The sequence below is a fragment of the Dreissena polymorpha genome, chromosome 9 (assembly GCF_020536995.1).
Source record: "Dreissena polymorpha isolate Duluth1 chromosome 9, UMN_Dpol_1.0, whole genome shotgun sequence".
Lineage (NCBI taxonomy): Eukaryota > Metazoa > Mollusca > Bivalvia > Myida > Dreissenidae > Dreissena > Dreissena polymorpha.
Window position 1 is genome coordinate 72,913,976 of NC_068363.1, and position 18,347 is coordinate 72,932,322.

Consider the following 18,347-nt stretch of genomic DNA (forward strand, 5'->3'; position numbering starts at 1 on the left):
AAATATTTCAAATTATTAGTATGACAAGACTGACTTTAAAAATAAGGTGTTCCAAAGTATTCACAATAGGCCTATATAGAAAATTACCCCACCCACCCTGGCGGCCATGTTTTTAATACACAGATTTTTAAAATATATATATATATAAGGAAAATGCTTCTTACAAACATATAGAGAAAACTGCCCCATCCCCTGGCGGCAATGTTTTTCCACTGATCACGACAATTTTCAAATTCATCAGACATATCAATAAAACCAATGTTTTAACCAAGTTTCAAGATGATTGGTAAAAAAATGTGACTTTTAGAGCGTTCACCGGCTTTTTCAGTATATAAATATCAGGAAAATGACCCCCCCATCCCGGCGATCATGTTACTAGATGGATCAAAACCATTTTTGAACTAAACTGTCATATCCAGGAAACAAGGGTTGTTATTGTTAACGTTGTTTTGTGAAAAGAAAAGGTTTGCTGTATCGGCAGATATATATATTATGCGTTATCAGTAGTTTTGTGTGTTTAAAAAAAATTAAATAGACATTTGTTACCCGTTGCGACAAAGCTATTATTTTAGATAAAAGTAATATAAGGACAGTAATTTAATAATGAGCATCAGCAAAATAAAATGGAAGTACATTTTTCAACAGATTGTTGCCCAAATTTGAGATCATTAGATAAGCATCTCAGCATCTTACAGGGGATGACTGTTTACAATCTGTTTAGCAAAAACACTTTTAGATACTGAAAACAACCGTATTTGTTCAAGAGATTGTGTTTTTATAAAATAGTTTTTGCATAATTAAATAAAATATGTTGAATTGTTATCATATAACAAAGTCAGTTATAAAAAAGTAAATGAGTACGAGAATATGTACAGCTACTAGAAATTCAATATTGATCTTCTTTTATAGTACAAAACATCACTTGATCTTTCTTATAGTTATAAATGTGTGCAAATATAGAAGTTAACACAAACAAGACATTTGAAAATGTATCATATCAAAACAACTACCAAACTATTTGTAATTTAAATGCACAACAAATCTTTAGCATGAATACATTATTCTTGCAAAAACAAATGCAAATCAACTTTTCTTCAAACAGTTGTTTGTGCTTCTTAAAAGATGTGATAAGTTTTTGTTTTTTACTACTAAATTGTTCACATTTTTTACAAAGTGTTTTTAAACAACTGGAACAATTTTAGGACTCACCTTGAATTGATATTGCCAATTGAAACAACAATAAAACCTGCTAAAATCACAAATCTTTCATAATCACACACACACTACTGACTAACTGAAAATTGTAGGGGTAAAACATTTCAAGTTGTAATGTCTTATCCATCTTATGAATGGTTTCCATCTAACATCAACACAAAGGTCTTTGATGAAAGTGCCCAGTTAATTGGGGTCAATTTCTAGGAGTGTTACACAATTACCACCTGGCAACAATGCAGTAACAGGTATAAATCAGTTTTATATAGAGTAGCCTAGGATAAGTGAATAAAAAGTCAAATAAGATTTATATGCAACACTTCTTGTTGTTTTATTGGTTTTACCACTATGTTAAGTTTCTGCAAAGATATAGATAACAATCATAAGTAATGGCAATAATTAATTTGAGTAATGCAATAATTACATGTACATTATTTGTATAATTAGATATTTGGGTTGTGGTTAATGTTTCTGAATCCATTACCAGTATCATCATAATCATCATAATCATCATCATCACCATCATCATCATCATCATCATCATCATCATCATCATCATCATCATCATCATCATCATCATCATCATCATCATCGTGCACCAACATCCGCATTACAACTAGAGTTTGGTTTGAATATAGTCAAATTATGAAAATGACCGCTAACCTGGCGGCCATGTTTTTCAACAAACTCAGCCTACCTATCATAAAAACAAATGTTCAGACCAATTTTCATGAAGATTGGACTATAAATGTGACTCCTAGAGTGTTAATAAGGTTTAACTATAGCCATATAAGCAAAACTGCCCTGCCCCATGGCGTCCATGTTTTTTTACCAATCCGACCATTTTCAAACTCAACTGTCGTATCCAGGAAACAAATGTTCTGACCAAATTTCATGAAGATTGGACCATAAATGTGACTTCTAGAGCGTTCACATGTTTTCACTATATACATATAGAGAAAAATGCCCCGCCCCCTGGCGGCCATGTTTTTTCACCAATCTGGACCATTTTCGAACTCATATCAATTGAGATATCAATGAAACCAATGTTTTAACCAAGTTTCATGATGTTTGGGCAAAAATTGTGACTTCTAGAGTGTTCACAAGGTTTCTCTATAGCCATATAAGGAATACTGCCCCGCCCCCTGGTGGCCATGTTTTTCAATGGACAGAAACCATTTTTGAACTCAACCAACATATCATTAAGACAAACATTTTGACAAAGTTACATGAAGATTGGGCATCAAATGTGACTTCTACAGTGTTTACAAGGTTTTTCTTTTTTTGACCCAGTGACCTAGTTTTTGACTCAGCATGACCCAGTTTCGAACTCGGTCGAGGTATCATTGGGACAAATGTTCTGACCAAGTTTCATGAAGATCGGACAATAAATGTGGCCTCTAGAGTGTTCACAAGGCAAATGATGATGCACGCACGACGGACGACGGACAAAATGCGATCACAATAGCTCACCATGAGCGAGTTGTGCTCAGGTGAGGTAAAAAACAAGAGCTGTCACCATAGGATGACTTATGCCTATAAACGCTTGATAGAAGTTATGAGCTTGTTTCGAAACCTAAACGCAGATTTCGAAAACCTAAACGCGGACCCTTAGTTCAAGGTCAAGGTCACAGGGTCAAAATTTGTGTGCGTATGGAAAGGCCTTGTCCATATACACATGCATACCAAATATGAAGGTTATATCTGAAGGGACATAGAAGTTATGAGCATTTTTCGAAACCTAAACACAGATTTCGAAACCTAAACACAGACCCTAAGTTCAAGGTCAAGGTCAAAGGGGTAAAAAAATGTGTGCGTATGAAAAGGCCTTGTCCATATACACATGCATACCAAATATGAAGGCTATATCTCAAGGGACATAGAAGTTATGAGCATTTTTCAAAACCTAAACGCAGATTTCGAAACCTAAACGCAGACCCTAAGTTCAAGGTCAAGGTCAAAGGGGTAAAAAAATGTGTGCGTATGAAAAGGCCTTGTCCATATACACATGCATACCAAATATGAAGGTTATATCTCAAGGGACATAGAAGTTATGAGCATTTTTTCGAAACCTAAACGCAGATTTCGAAACCTTAACGCAGACCCTAAGTTCAAGTTCAAGGTCACAGGGGTAAAAATTTGTGTGCGTATGGAAAGGCCTTGTTCATATACACATGCATACCAAATATGAAGGTTATATCTCAAGGGACTTAGAAGTTATGAGCATTTTTCGAAACCTTAACGCAAAGTATTTGAATAAAAAAGCAATATTCTAATTTCTTTTTCAGCATTCGGTCCCATCCCTGTTAAATACTATTGTTTGAAGAAGAGTTATGTACCAAACATTCATATTTTCATACGAGTTTATATTGTCAGTAAAACTATTTGTATTTTTGTATAATGGACAGTTTTAAGAAAGAAGTGAATACAATTTGATAACGCTATGTTTAACTAAAGAGTTGTCTGTGTTTTGAATCGTTATTTTTTTAACCTCATAGGTATCCGAAAGACCCGATGGTATCCGAACTTACCCGACAAAAGTTACTTGATGGTTCCTGGCATACTTGATATTTTAATACGAGTAACGCAAAGCAATATAGACGAAATGGATGATAAAAGGCTGCTTTCGGTAACCAGCTCATAATCCTTCGGCACTTTTGGATATTAAAAAAACAATCGAAAATAATCTTTAATGTATCCGGAGACTGCCGACATCGCTCTACACCATTTGATTTTTCAACATAAAATAACATAATTTGTAGATCAAAACAAATAGCTTTCAAATATTAAATATTAACTGCAAAGAATTCTGACAAGAATAAAATTTCCTCCTTAAAAACAAGGGCATTTTTTCATTCAGTGAAATAAAAACAACTTTGCATGGCAGAAAACAAATTGAAGAAGTGTTTTCAAGCATCAAAAATGGCACTCAACCATGATGCAAGTGACATGGTTGTTGCACCCAACACATCTTGAAATCCCATCGGTCATATTTTTCTCTTCACCTGTACATGCCATCAATGCAGTACGCTAGGGAAACGTCAGGCGGGGGTTAAAAAGGACTAAGAAATAAATTATTGATAAGCCCCATTCTGGGAAAACTGGGCTTAATGCATGTGCTTAACCCTTTGCATGCTGGGAAATTTGTCGTCTGCTAAAATGTTGTCTGCTACATTTCTAAAATTAGCATTTTCTTCGATTTTTTTCAAAGAATACTATCAGAATAGCAAACAGTTTGGATCCTGATGAGACGCCACGTTCTGTGGCGTCTCATCTGGATCCAAACTGTTTGCACAGGCCGTCAAAATTCGGTTCCCGCACTGAAAGGGCTAAAAAAACGTGCCAGATAAGGGATGACACTTTCCGCCTATACTGAATTTACCCTAAGAAGAGACTTCCTTTAAACTAAAATAACAAAACAAAGCAGAAAGTGTTGTCTCTGATTAGTCTGTCCAAACTATCTTGGATGACGCTTAGACACATGCATTTAGCCCTGTTTTCCCAGACCGAGGCACACGTATTCGTGACTAATAGTCCTGGTTCCTTTGAACTTACAGGTTTGAATGCCCGGGGTGGTACAGCCTGAGACTTGGTCTTGGTGAGATACTGCTCCCATGTCCACCCACTCACATCAGTCCAGTCTGCAAACAGTCAGTAATCGTAAAGCCTATAAATACCCTTGATTTAGTTTTAAACAAAACAAGAACATCTTTTAGGATAAGTACATGTAGATAGTTTTAAACAAAACAAAAACATCTTTTAGGATAACGTAAGTACATGTAGATAAATACAAGTAGGTGCTACTGAATTAATGAAAGTTTTTGCGAAAGTCTTGCACTTTCTTACATCCAAATTAAATTCAATTTGGTGAAGATAATAAAAAATGATAAGATATATTAATCTAGTGTAAGTTGTATTAATGTATTAAGCCAAAAAACAGCACAATATGATGACCGAAACCAGTTTATACCTTGGGGAGGAGAGAGGACCAGTCCATTCTCTTCACAGTAACCTATGGGGTGTATCATGGGTGAGGACATATCACACCAATAGTCGTAGTTGTCCGCCCAGCTGTCAAAGTGGATGAGCACCTTGTCTCCCATGATGTCGGCCACACTTGCTACACAGATCAGTGAAGAGTTCTTTTTGTCAACAGCCTCAAGCTTGCTGCCCACTCGGAATATGTTGGGGGTTACAGCCTACAAATTTATACTACACTTTTGGAAGGCTATTAGTATTTTCTTATTGTTTACAGGGAAATAGCAAGGTATCAGTGAGACTAGAATATAATCCACATACTGTGGACAATGGGCGTAATGCATGTGCCTTAAGTGTAAAGACGACACTTTCTGTCCAAACTGGATTTTTGGTATGAAGAGCCTCTCACTTACACTCGGAATACTTGAAAGGTTTCTGGTGGTTTACAGGAAATATCAGTGTAACAGTGAAATAACAGTGAAATATCAGTGTTACAGTGAAATATAAGTGTAACAATTAAATAACATTGTAACAATGAAATATCACTGTAATAGTGAAATAACAGTGTAACAGTGAAATATCAGTGCAACAGTGAAATATCAGTGCAACAGTGAAATATTGGTGCAACAGTGAAATGCCATTGTAACAGTGAAATAACAGTGTAACAGTTAAATAACAAGGGCTGTTTGTAAAACATGCATGCCCCCCATATGGGCTGTCCGTTGTAGTGGCAGCCATTGTGTGAATACGTTTTTTGTCACTGTGACCTTGACCTTTGACCTAGTGACCTGAAAATCAATAGGGGTCATCTGCCAGCCACGATCAATGTACCTATGAAGTGTCATGATCCTAGGCTAAAGCGTTTTTGAATTATCATCCGAAAATCATTTTACTATTTCGGGTCACCGTGACCTTGACCTTTGACCTTGTGACCTCAAAATCAATAGGGGTCATCTGCGAGTCATGATCAATCTACCTATCAAGTTTCATGATCCTTGGCATATGCGTTCTTGAGTTATCATCCGAAATCCATTTTACTATTTTGGGTCACCGTGACCTTGACCTTTGACCTAGTGACCTCAAAATCAATAGGGGTCATCTGCGAGTCATGATCAATCTACCCATGAAGTTTCATGAACCTAGGCGTATGCATTCTTGAGTTATCATCCGGAAACCATTTTACTATTTCGGGTCACCGTGACCTTGACCTTTGACCTAGTGACCTCAAAATCAATAGGGGTCATCTTCGAGTCATGATCAAATGGTTTCCGGATGATAACTCAAGAACGCATATGCCAAGGATCATGAAACTTGCTGTGTCAAACATGTAGCGTGGGGATATGTGTCTGCCTCTGCCGCGCCATTTCTAGTTTCATTGTTACACTGATATTTCACTGTTACTTTGTTATGCCCCCCCTTTGAAGAAGAGGGGGTATATTGCTTTGCTCATGTCGGTCTGTCGGTCGGTCTGTCGGTCGGTCCGTCCACCAGGTGGTTGTCAGACGATAACTCAAGAACGCTTGGGCCTAGGATCATGAAACTTCATAGGTACATTGATCATGACTCGCAGATGACCTCTATTGATTTTGAGGTCACTAGGTCAAAGGTCAAGGTGACCCGAAATAGTAAAATGGTTTTTGAATGATAACTCAAGAACGCAAACGCCTAGGATCATGAAACTTCATCTTCTTGCTCCTGTTTTGGAAAAGTTATGTTTTGAGGTTAAATGGTTGACTAAATAGTAGCGTCTCAGAAATTTTCTATGGCAATCTTGTACACAATGATGAATATGTTGAATTTCATGTCTCTCTTTGATGTGCCTGTTCAAAGTCCATCTTGCTTTAAATTGTTTCTCACATTTTTCCCACTTGAACATTTTGACAGATTTTCTAATGAGTCTAAAATTGTAATTGAACAAATTAAAAGTTTCAGCCCTTTTATAGATTCTTTTAGTTTCTCATGCTTTTTATGCTTGACTGCATTCTATCTCTTCTCTCATATACAGGTGTCCCTTTGCGCCAATATTTTATAATCCCTTGTATAAACATTAGATGGATGAGCTAAACCATTTCACAGATGAGTTAACACAAACAATTGAATACTAAATACATCTCTGCGCCACTACTGTGTAACTGTGTGAATGTCAGAGTTTATTTACAGGTCTCGCTGCGTCTTCACGACAGCCTTATGTGCGGACCTGCCCCTGTGACCTGTCAGGGGAAAATATTTTAATTTTGAACCAAAGTAGGTCAAATTTACCCCAACTGCTCGGGTTTTCGCCAAAGGTTTATTACTATTGATATTACTATTTTTAATACAAATACACCAGTGCACAGTGGCCAATGAGACCTTATCGTTCACTGGTATAAAATAAATATAAAAAAAATAAATAAAAAAAAAACAGGAGGAGAATTATATTACAATTATAAACAAGGGACAAAATTGTCACAAAACCAGGTTTTCATTGTGAAAAAAATCTGATTAAGGGAGACAACTCAAACTGAACTTTTGAAATGAACAAACAAAATTAACCCCCTTTGTAAGTTTGTTTCAAAATAAATCTATTTTAAGTTGTGGTGACCTTGACATTGGAGATATTGACGTGATTCTTTCGTGCGACACACCGTGCCATGATGGTGAACAAATGTGCCAAATAATTGTAAAATCTCACAATGAATGACATAGTTATGGCCCAGACAAGCTCATTTATTGCCAATTTTGACCTTTGAACTCAAAGTGTGACCTTGACCTTGGAGATATCGACGTAATTATTTCGCGCGACACACCGTCCAATGATGGTGAACAAATGTGCCAAATGATTTTAAAATATGACAATGAACGACATAGTTATGGCCCGGACAAGCTTGTTCCGCCCGCCCGCCAGCTCGCCCGCATTCGCCAATCTAATAACCAGTTTTTTCCTTCGGAAAACCTGGTTAAAAACGTTTATCATAGTAGACCCGTTATAATATAAAATAGATAAATGATAAGGAATATCTTTCGTTAAGTGTGCAAATTTTGTCCTATTATAACCCTAATTAGTATTGTAATCATCATCATCATTAACCCCAACTTCATAATCATCACTAACATTAACATAACCATCATTCTCATCATAACCATTATTATTATCATTATTATAATTATTATTATTTATGATTTTTTGTTTATGGTTTGTTTACGAAATTGTGTGTGATTTTATAGGGCTCTCCGCCCCAGGAGAGGTATTAGTGGGGGTTCGAGCAGGATACAGGAAACGCCCCACTTCCAGAGGCGTTCCTGGTTCTTTAAAGTGCCTGGTGTAGAGCACCGATACACTGCACCCCCGTTTAACGTCCCTTGCGGAAGACATGTGAGTCAGTTAGGTTAGGATTAACAGTATTAGTAAAACAATTTAAACACGCACACACTAATAACCAGATATATGACCAGTGAGTGAAAATCTAGCATATTGCAGAGTAGGTATACAGCTTCTTTCCTAATTTAGACTGTTTCCTCGTCGCCCATATATATCAATATAAAGAAGTGAAACTCCAACTGCTGGATCAGTATTAAATTTTCATTAAAAATATCATGCACTATAAACCAGATAATATGAAGAATATAAGAGAGCATGCGATTAACAAGAGAAAAAACGCCACCGTTGGTTTGGTTTGCATTCATGGGTGAATTAGAATTTCCTAACTTATTCATTTAACACTCCTGTCATATAACGGGCTCTGTTTAAACTACACAACGGGAAAGCATCATCTACACTACAGTAGGGAAAACAACAATAAAAACCGTCACCATTCTTTTTTTGGTAATGATGGGAGGGTCATTTCAACAGAGCCAGAGTGCACGGACAAGTTGGTATTTCGCCAGGCGCGCCCTACTAGCCCTGCCGACGCGCTCCACCCAACATGTTTTGTTAGTGTGGATATGGGAAAAGTTTACTTGTCATATTTATTTACAACATTATTTACAACTATAGGGGTTGCACTGTGAGTAAAAGCGATTTGCCCACGTGCGCACTTAATATCTTCCGACATTGCGTGGAAGTATGTTATCTGTGTGCTTTCCCCTGCCTTCGTGGTCGGTGGCTGTTTACAGCTTGAGAGAAGGAAAAAGAGGGTCTCGCGTAACCCTGGATTGTGTTATCTAGAGCGATATTTGGATTTAAAAGAAGGATTAGAGCTTATCCATAGTGGTCGAGAAAGGCCGAGTGACATTTGTATTAAGGGGAATGTACCCTCCCGTCGTTGAAAGGCTGAATGACCTGCGTGTTGGGGAAACCGTACCCTTCCGTCGTTTTAGCATTGTGTGTTGTTGGTGCTGTACTGAGATTCCAATTCTCATTTGAGTTTATTTCAGCTAATATGTATATATCTGGTTTCGATTTTGTGAGGGCTATACTGTAGCCTGATGATCACAATGTGATATCGTTATTCTCACGAAAATCAATTCCAGTCGTTTGGTAGTGGTTTTCAGTTTATGGATCATAAATTGCTATTTATCGTGTTTAATTGTAAATTGAATCTTTTCCTGATGATATGTAGATGTCTGGTTTCAATTATGTGAGGGCTTTACGGAAGCTTGATGATCACAATGTGATATCGTAATTCTCACAAAAATTTATTCCAGACATTTGATAGTGTTGTTCTGGGTATTGTATTCGATGCTGTAAATGCCTACGTCAGTAAACGCGATGTGTTTTGATGTACGTGATTTAATTAGTATATTTATATTTTATCGAGGTACCCCGTGTCTCGCAAAAATTTGAAAACATGTTGTCTTACAATAGAGCCGATCCCGGTCGGCGGCATTAGCAGTAGACCGCGATCAATCACAGTATTTTTTTTGTACGCTGCTAGTACCCCTGCACTTAATTCTAGGCGTTGTACAGTATATGCCGGACATTCAAAAAAGAGGTGTTCGAACGTATTTGGAATGTTACATTGCTGGCAGTTGACAGGTTTGTAATAGTCCCCATGCAGTCGTGACACCCGCAGCCTCAGGCGTGTGTATGCTCTATCTTCCCGTTTAATGGGGCTGTAGATGTTGATCTTATGACTAGGGTTATTTAATAGCGTAAAATCATGATCTGCACAGTAAATTGACCATCGGTGGTCCTGTTCGTTATAAGCTTTCTGATTAATGATTGCGATCAGTTCGCGTGCGCTAGGGAGTAGGTTTGAAGGTAGACCCTCATGTGATCCTACCTTAGCGAGTTGGTCAGCATGCTCGTTTCCCAAAATACCTACGTGACTGGGAATCCAAAGAAATTTAATTGAGATGTTTTTAGTTGTTAATTTAGAGATTTTCTTTAACACCGAATATATTAAGTCTGGTCGCGTTCTGGATGTACCTGCTTTTAACGCTTGCAAAGCGCTGTGTGAATCAGATACAATTACGTAATTAAATAGTTCATGCGTTTCTAATTTGTTCAGCCAAGTTAGCGCGCTGTATATTATGGCTAATTCACATGTAAATATAGTCAGGTGTTTTGTGTATTTTACTTTACTGTAATGGATGACAGCATTTTGAGTGTTATATACTACATATGCGGCGCAGGCTAATTTGTGTTCGTCATTTTTGCTTCCATCGGTATATATTTGGATGTAATTAGAGTAGTTATTTGTTATGTGAGTTTGGGCTATAGAACCGTTTTCGGGGTTGTTGTCGGATTTTTTTATCAGAGTTGTTAGTTGCAAGTCGATGTCAGGTCTGAAGAGTGAGCTAAGGCTATAGTAAGTGGGTGCTTGTGTTATAATTTTGTTAGTTTTATAGTAACTGCCTAACGTTCGCATTTTCTGTGCATACGGAAGTCCGAATCGCTTTTTATGTTTTGTTTTAAAATAAGCTGGATCTTCCGTAACACTCTCATTTATTGGAAGGTTGCTTCCCATAGAGGCCGTTCGCGCGCGATATTTCAATTGGTTAATATCTCTTTGTTGATTAAGTTCGAGCATTCCACATTGATATGTAGTGCTATGGTGCTTGTTGTTTTTCGTGTACCGGTAATAATTTTGAGTGCTGTATTTTGGATAACTTGCAGTTTGTTTAATAGTGAGTCGCTAGCAGAGTGGTATGCGATGCTACCGTAGTTTATTTTTGCCCAGATAGTGGCTTTATATATGCGCATGAGTTTTTTTTTGTCAGTTCCCCAGTTGTGTCTTTGGATTGCTTTTAGAAAATTTAGGTCCTTTTGACATCTAGTAATTAAGTTAAATATGTGGTCTTTCCATGTTAGTTGTTTATCGAATGTCATTCCTAGGAACGTAATGTTATCGAGGAACGTAAGTGGTATGTCGCATTGCGTGAGTTGCGGGATTTCGTTATATATTTTAGATTTGCGTGTACTAGCAGGGAATAAAATGGCTTGAGTTTTTGTTGGATTTATGAGAAAACCATAATTTTTGCTCCAGTTTTCAATCGCAGTTAGGGCCGCTTGTATTTTCTGAATGGCTAAAGTCGGTGATTTAGATGCGGCCCATATCGCGCTGTCATCTACGAAGAGTGATTTGGTCGTTACAGTTTTTAGAGCTTTGCTCCTTTATTGCTGTTTCAAGCGTGTTCATAGCAATTGAAAAAAATTATCGGCGACAGTACACTACCTTGGGGGCAACCATTAACAGTTTCCACAGTCTCGGAGGTTTCACCGTTTAATCTCACCTTAATTTTACGGGTTTTAAGGAACGCTGCTAGCCATTTAAGCATGGTGCCCTCTATTCCTAATTCATAAAGAAGCTGAATGGCATGCTCATTCCATAATTTATCAAAGGCAGCCGTGAGATCCAAAAAAACGGCTACCACCGTCTGACCGAGAAGTTGTGCTTTTTTTATATCGGCTTCTAAGCGGACTATATGATCTTCGCAAGAATGGTTTGATCTGCAGCCTGATTGAACTTGAGCAATTTTGTTGTGTTTTTCTAGGTACGCGCAGAGTCTCGGTTGTATCATTTTCTGCATAAGTTTGGTAAAGGTAGAGGTAAGTGAGATGGGTCGATATGAGGCTGGGGAGTCTTTTGGTTTATTTGCTTTTATGAATGGAATAATTATGGCCTCGTTCCATTGGTCGGGAAGAGTACCTTCGGCCCAAGATTTATTGAAGAGAGTTATTAGTTCTTGTTTCGCGGATATCGGCAATTGTTTTAGAATTTTGTAATTAATGTTATCGTCGCCCGGTGCGCCATTTTTGCAAGTTAGGAGAGCCGCTTCGAGTTCAAACAGACTAAATGTAGCATTGTATTTGTGGATTTTGCCCTGGTCGGTAGATTGTAGCCAGTCAGGGAATTCATTTTTAAGAATTTGTTTTCTTGCTTTAAAAGTTTCAGAGTAACCTTCGTCACTGCTTACGTTTTGATAATGCTGGACCAGCGCCGAGGCTTTATCTGCATTAGTAACAAGAATTTGGTTATTTACGCGGAAAATAGGTGTTATAGTTGGAGGTCTGCCTTGCATACGACTTACGTGATCCCATAGTTCTTTATTAGTTGTTTTATATGAAAGGGTATTACGAAATTCATTCCAACTATCTGTTTTTGCTTTTTTAATTACCTGTTTGACTCTTATGCGGGCTTTTCTTAATTTTTCATATTTAGGTCCTGATTTGATGCGGATACATTTTTTCCTACATTTTTCGCGATATCTAATGGCGTCATTGCATTCCTGATTCCACCATGGAACTGAGCGTTTAATTTTTTGGGGTTTGTTGTTTACTACAGGGATGGAATTATCAAGCGCTGTCTTAAGTTTGGTCACATAAGTTTTAAAGTGGGTATGGATATCAGTGTTATCTTGATTGTGGGTGAATTCGTTATCACACTGAGTTTTAAAGTTATTCCATTGCTCAGGTGAGGCTTTGTTAATTTTCCATTTGTGTTGTGTGGACGGAAAGGTATTTTGTATTTTAAGCTTAAGGTTTATTATTATCGGAAGATGGTCACTGCCAAAGGAATTATCAATTACGTTGAATTCGCTTACTGGTTGGAGGTGGGATGAAATAAGGGCAAGGTCGATCGCGCTATCATGGTGATCTTCGCGGTCAGCCAGTCTCGTTACTGGGCCGTCGTTAATGAAGTTAATGCTGTTATCATTAAGAAAGTTCAAAAGATTTTCGGCATGATCGTCACATTGTGGGTCGCCCTCAGGGTTCCAACAGGGGTGTTTTAAGTTGAAATCTCCAACAATAATATTACTATTTCTGTAAGTCATTTTTTGAAATATTTTAGAATAGTTTTTGGTGGTATTATCTTTAGTTTGTGCATATACGCATTGAATACGGTATGATTGGTGTTTAGTCATGTAAAGTGTGATGGCACATGATTCAATGGGGCTTTCTTGGTTGACTTCTATTTCAGTATAAGGTATGCCCTCTTTTACGTAAATTGCTACTCCAGTGCCTATCATTTTGTCTCTTTGTTTAGACCTAACTGGTGGTTGGTACCCTTTGAGATGAACTTGTCGGTGAGTGCTTTTGAAGTTGGTTTCCTGTAGGCAGATTACATGTACTTCGTTTTTGTTAATATAATTTTGTAATTCGTACATTTTTTCATTTTGTTTTCCTATCCCTCGGGCGTTCCACGACATGACGGTTAGGTTTGTTAGGTTATAATTATGTTCAGTCGCAGACATTTGAGGGCTTTAGGATGTAATAATGCCTCTAGGAAGTATGAATTATTTCTTTATCTTGTTAATACAACTGCCTAATAGTAACCGTAAATGTTCCTGGCGAAGGCCGGAAAAGGGGGGGGCGCCTGTGTGCCATGCTCCGTGATTTGGCTGGTATAGCATTGTATGGGTGCGCATAGCCCTATGATAGTGAAATTGTCTGTGGCTATTATATGGCCCTTTGTTGTAGTAATAGCGGTAGGGTTGTTGTTGGTGGCGCTGGCGTGTTTGTGTGAGACGATTGTGGTTGATGATAGTTTGTTTGCTTCGTAGTTGTTGGGATTGCTGGCTGATGGCGGATGCTTGCAGTTGCTGCTGGGATTCTGGTAGTGTTGTTGTTGATGATGTTTGTAGTTTTGTGTTTGATGTAGTGGGGTCATTGCTGGGGTCAGGGTCGCTATCGCCCAGTTTATCTTTCAGAATAGCTAGGATTTCTAATTCTGTTTTACTGACTAGAAGTTTTGCTAGGTTCTCTAGATTGGTAGGTTTGGCATTCGTATGGATATTATTAATGTATTTGTTTTATTAAGTTTTTTTCCTGAATCTTCATTACGTACTTGAGGTAAGTGGGACAATTTTTATAAGCCGCGCTATGATTACCGTTGCAATTCGCACATTTTTTGTTAGTTCTGTTTAGACACGTGTCATGGGTGTGATTTCCCGCACAATGGGGGCATCTGGCATTATTCTTGCAATTTAGCTCGGCGTGTCCGAACATCTGGCATTTCGCGCACCTGATGTAAGAGTGCAGCGCTGGCTTAACGTTAAGTCCAAGTAATTTGGTTGGCGCGTTTTCGGTTTTGAATGTGACGGTAATAAAAGTATTATTTACCCCACTATGGACAGACTCTACATTTTTTTTGGCTTGTAATTCTTGCTTGATTTTGGTAATATTCGCGCTTTTTGGGACATGGATAATTCCTTTCGCTTGGGGAGATTTTACTGTTAATTTAAAATCGTATTTGTTTCTGTTGTAGGAGAATTTTTCGGCTTTGTTAAGACAGTCTTTACGAACACTAAATATCAGACCTTTGTTAGTCTCGTGTAGTGGCCCCGCGACCTCGCTCCCCATATACTTAAGAAAAGCTTCCCTGATGGCATTTGCCTTGTCGCGCGGGAAAATAATGCCCACCGTCGTGAGGGTGACTGTAATCCAAAGTGCCTGTGCGGGGCCTGATTTGAAGGGGCCAGTATGGGTCCTTTTTTCAGAATGGGGTTTTTCATGGGATGAAGGGTTAGGGTTGGAGAGAGGAGATAAGAGCTTCCCATTACATGACTTGTTTGCCTGAGGGGAGTCAAATGAAGCATCTCCAGCTCACGTTATTTTGCTGGATTTTGCCTGTTGTGCCCTTTTTGGTTTAGGCGTTTCAGAGGTCTTAGCGGCGGTTAGAGTGATTTTTCTCATCATTTTTTTAGAATTACTGATTACAATCGAAAAGAGTGTTACTTACGCCGATTGGAGTATAATTCCTTTATTTGTTAATTGGCCCTATTTGGTAACGTATTGAGATAGATATGTCCCTAAATGTTGTTTGTTCTGATACTGCAAACACTTGTTTGGAAGTTTTAAAAAAGCGATTTGTAAATGTTTCGTATATACTGCGCGCGCGAGTTGGAGATTGTAATTAATACCTTTTATTATTACGATTATTATTAATTTATTATATTTTTTGTTAAGGATGCGTATTTCTTGCATAATTACCTAATAAGTGTTAATAGAGCTTGTTTTGGAGGATTCGCTAGGAGTGATAATTGCACAGATGTCTCTAGCCCAAATTGATCTTAATTGGGCGATGAAAAACCCTTTGTTTGCTTGTTTGGCTAGCTATGGAATGTGGAGGTAATTAGAGGGTCTATTCAGCAAATTTTCTTAAGTAGATCGATAGATTTTAGGCTCCAAAATTTTACCACAATTATAATGTTCTTTAAATTATTATGTTTTATCCGAATATAATACTTTACCTACTTTTATTAGCTACTATGCGGGGTATGTATGATTGTAGTCGTTAGTGCCTGCTAAAATCTGTACAGACTTACTACGTTCCCGTTGACGCACCCTTCTTCTTGGTTCGATATCCCACCAATTACACCACAAAATATTTATAGAATTCGAAGCAATTGCACTAAGAGATTTAGTTTTACCTGCTATCTGGATACCCTACTAATTACCTGTCATATAGTTTTTGTTTTAGGTTTGATAATATAAACACGTGATTAAAGAGAAATAATTTAATAAATTATTTTAAGTCCGGTTTGTTAAATACGTTCTTTACTAGCTACTATTATTATTAGCTGGTTATTTTCACAAATGCACTTTCCTGATTTTAACACTTTTTCCCAAATTTAGCTCCAAACGAGAGCTCCAAATTTTATGTATTATTCACTTTTTTAGAATTAACTTTAATATTAACCTAAATAGATTTTATAGTTAATCCGAATTTAATCCTAATCCAAATTATCCGATTTATCGACACGTCCCATTCGCACGTCCTATTCGCCCGGCAGTCAAAACCATTACCCTACTGTGTAACTCTATGCGCCACTTTGATTTATTTATTTTTTATATCATTTTGCAGGTTATTTACTTACCTCCCTTTTAAAGCTTATTACTTCCCTTGGATTTGTTTTTTTTTACCTTTGACCTTGAAGGATGACCTTGACCTTAACCATTAACCACTCAAAATGTGCAGCTCCATGAGATACACATGCATGCCAAATATCAAGTTGCTATCATCAATATTGCAAAAGTTATGGCCAATGCACCATACCGGTGGCATAAAAATAAGTGAAAATCTCTGACCCGGCCCGCCCCAACCTCCATAACTTTTGACCGTGGGGTCAGATCAAAATTCCATCACTGTCATCGTCGCACACATGCTCATAGCTACCATGTATGTAAGTTTCAAGGTTTTAGTGCTAATAGTGTAGGAGGAGCAGGTGGCCAGGACAGACGGACGGACGGACAGACAGACGGACAGACGCACATCACCACAATATCCCCACTTTTTCTCCGAAAAACGTGGGGATAACAGTGTAATAATGAAATATCACTTAACAGTGAAATAACATTGAAATGACAGTGTAATAGTGAACTATCAGTGTAACAGTTAAATAAAAGTGAAATATTAGTGTTACAGTGAAATATCAGTGTAACAGCCAAATATCAGTGTAACAGTGAAATACAAGTGCAACAGTGAAATACCAGTGCAACAGTGAAATATCAGTGTAACAGTGAAATATCAGTGTACCAGTGAAATATCAGTGCAACAGAGAAATAACAGTGTAACAGTAAAATATCAGTGCAACAGTGAAATATCAGTGTAACAGTAAAATAGCAGTGTAACAGTGAAATAACAGAATAACAGCACAGACTTAATGAAACCTTTGACAGATCTGTCAAGTTTGTGTTTGAATTTTATCAGACATTTGGTTAGTCTTTCAATATTTGCCTGCCATTCTATTCAGGAGCTACGCTGTCCATTGTCAAGTCACAGTAGGTTTCGAGGTCTCATTAGTGTACAGGTAGCTCCAGCCCAGACTGCTTGGATTTGCAGGCTGGGCTGGCACTGCGTTCGAGTCAGACCAATTTTGCATGGCACAGATTATATTGTATAAGGGAATTAATTTCCCTTTAAACTTTGATATTCCATAATATATATACTAGTCTGAATTTACATGCAATATTTCATAAATCATTTCTTAAATTAAAAGGAAAATTGTCTCATAAACATTACTTACAGTCACAGGTTGGTTAGAAAATAAAGATTTAGGAGCTGGCTGTGATTTGGTCATTTTCAAATATGGCACCCAGGAGAACTGTTCCATTGAAATCCCTTTTGGAGGCTGCAATACCTTCCCATTCTTTTCCGAAAACCCAATGGGAAATATATATGGCGAGTCGATATCAGTCCAAAAATCATAGCATTCAGAATATCCGTCAAAGTGCAACCGCACTCTGTAGCCACACACTTCTGCCACGCTGAGAACACAGAATTTTGACTGATGGTTGGGATCGACTCCTTCAAGTTTTAGTCCGACTCGGAAGAGGTTTTTGGCTGATGGAAAAGGGTTCTTGAATAGTCTCGCTGGGGCCTCGACGGCCTTTTCTTGAAGAAGGTATCGCGTCCATACAAACGACTTTGACTTTTTGCCTGTGATAGAAATGTCTCCATCATATGAGCTTGATGGTAAAATATAAAAGTGATATTATGCGCATTTTTCACTGTAGAATTGAGCTAAAAAGAATTAACAGGTCAAAATACATGTACTTAGTTAAAATGTGGTAACTAACCAATTATCTGCAACTCATCTTGCTACCAATTGTTTATAAAAAATATATATTACATGTATATTTGATATTTTACATGAATGTACAGTCCTCTAAGCCGAGTGAAACTGTCTTTTTATTAGGATCGGAGTGTTCTTGTGTCATATGAACGAATCTGCACTAAAACTAAATTAAGATTCACATCGTACATGCACGATCAGTTGTCAAACGAAAGTAC

At 37.6% G+C, this 18,347-nt stretch overlaps 1 protein-coding gene across 3 annotated transcripts in view; it reads right to left on the bottom strand.

The window, feature by feature from the left end:
- LOC127844401 (uncharacterized) overlaps positions 1-18,347 on the bottom strand; it is a 53,042-nt gene that overhangs the window by 11,019 nt on the left and 23,676 nt on the right. For all 3 annotated transcript variants that reach the window (XM_052374546.1, XM_052374547.1, XM_052374548.1), the window contains exons 8-10: positions 17,581-17,993; positions 5,183-5,411; positions 4,768-4,853 (exon numbers count right to left, since the gene is read on the bottom strand). In XM_052374546.1, coding sequence (XP_052230506.1) covers positions 4,768-4,853; positions 5,183-5,411; positions 17,581-17,993 — 728 coding nt within the window. The remainder of the gene's footprint in view (positions 1-4,767; positions 4,854-5,182; positions 5,412-17,580; positions 17,994-18,347) is intronic.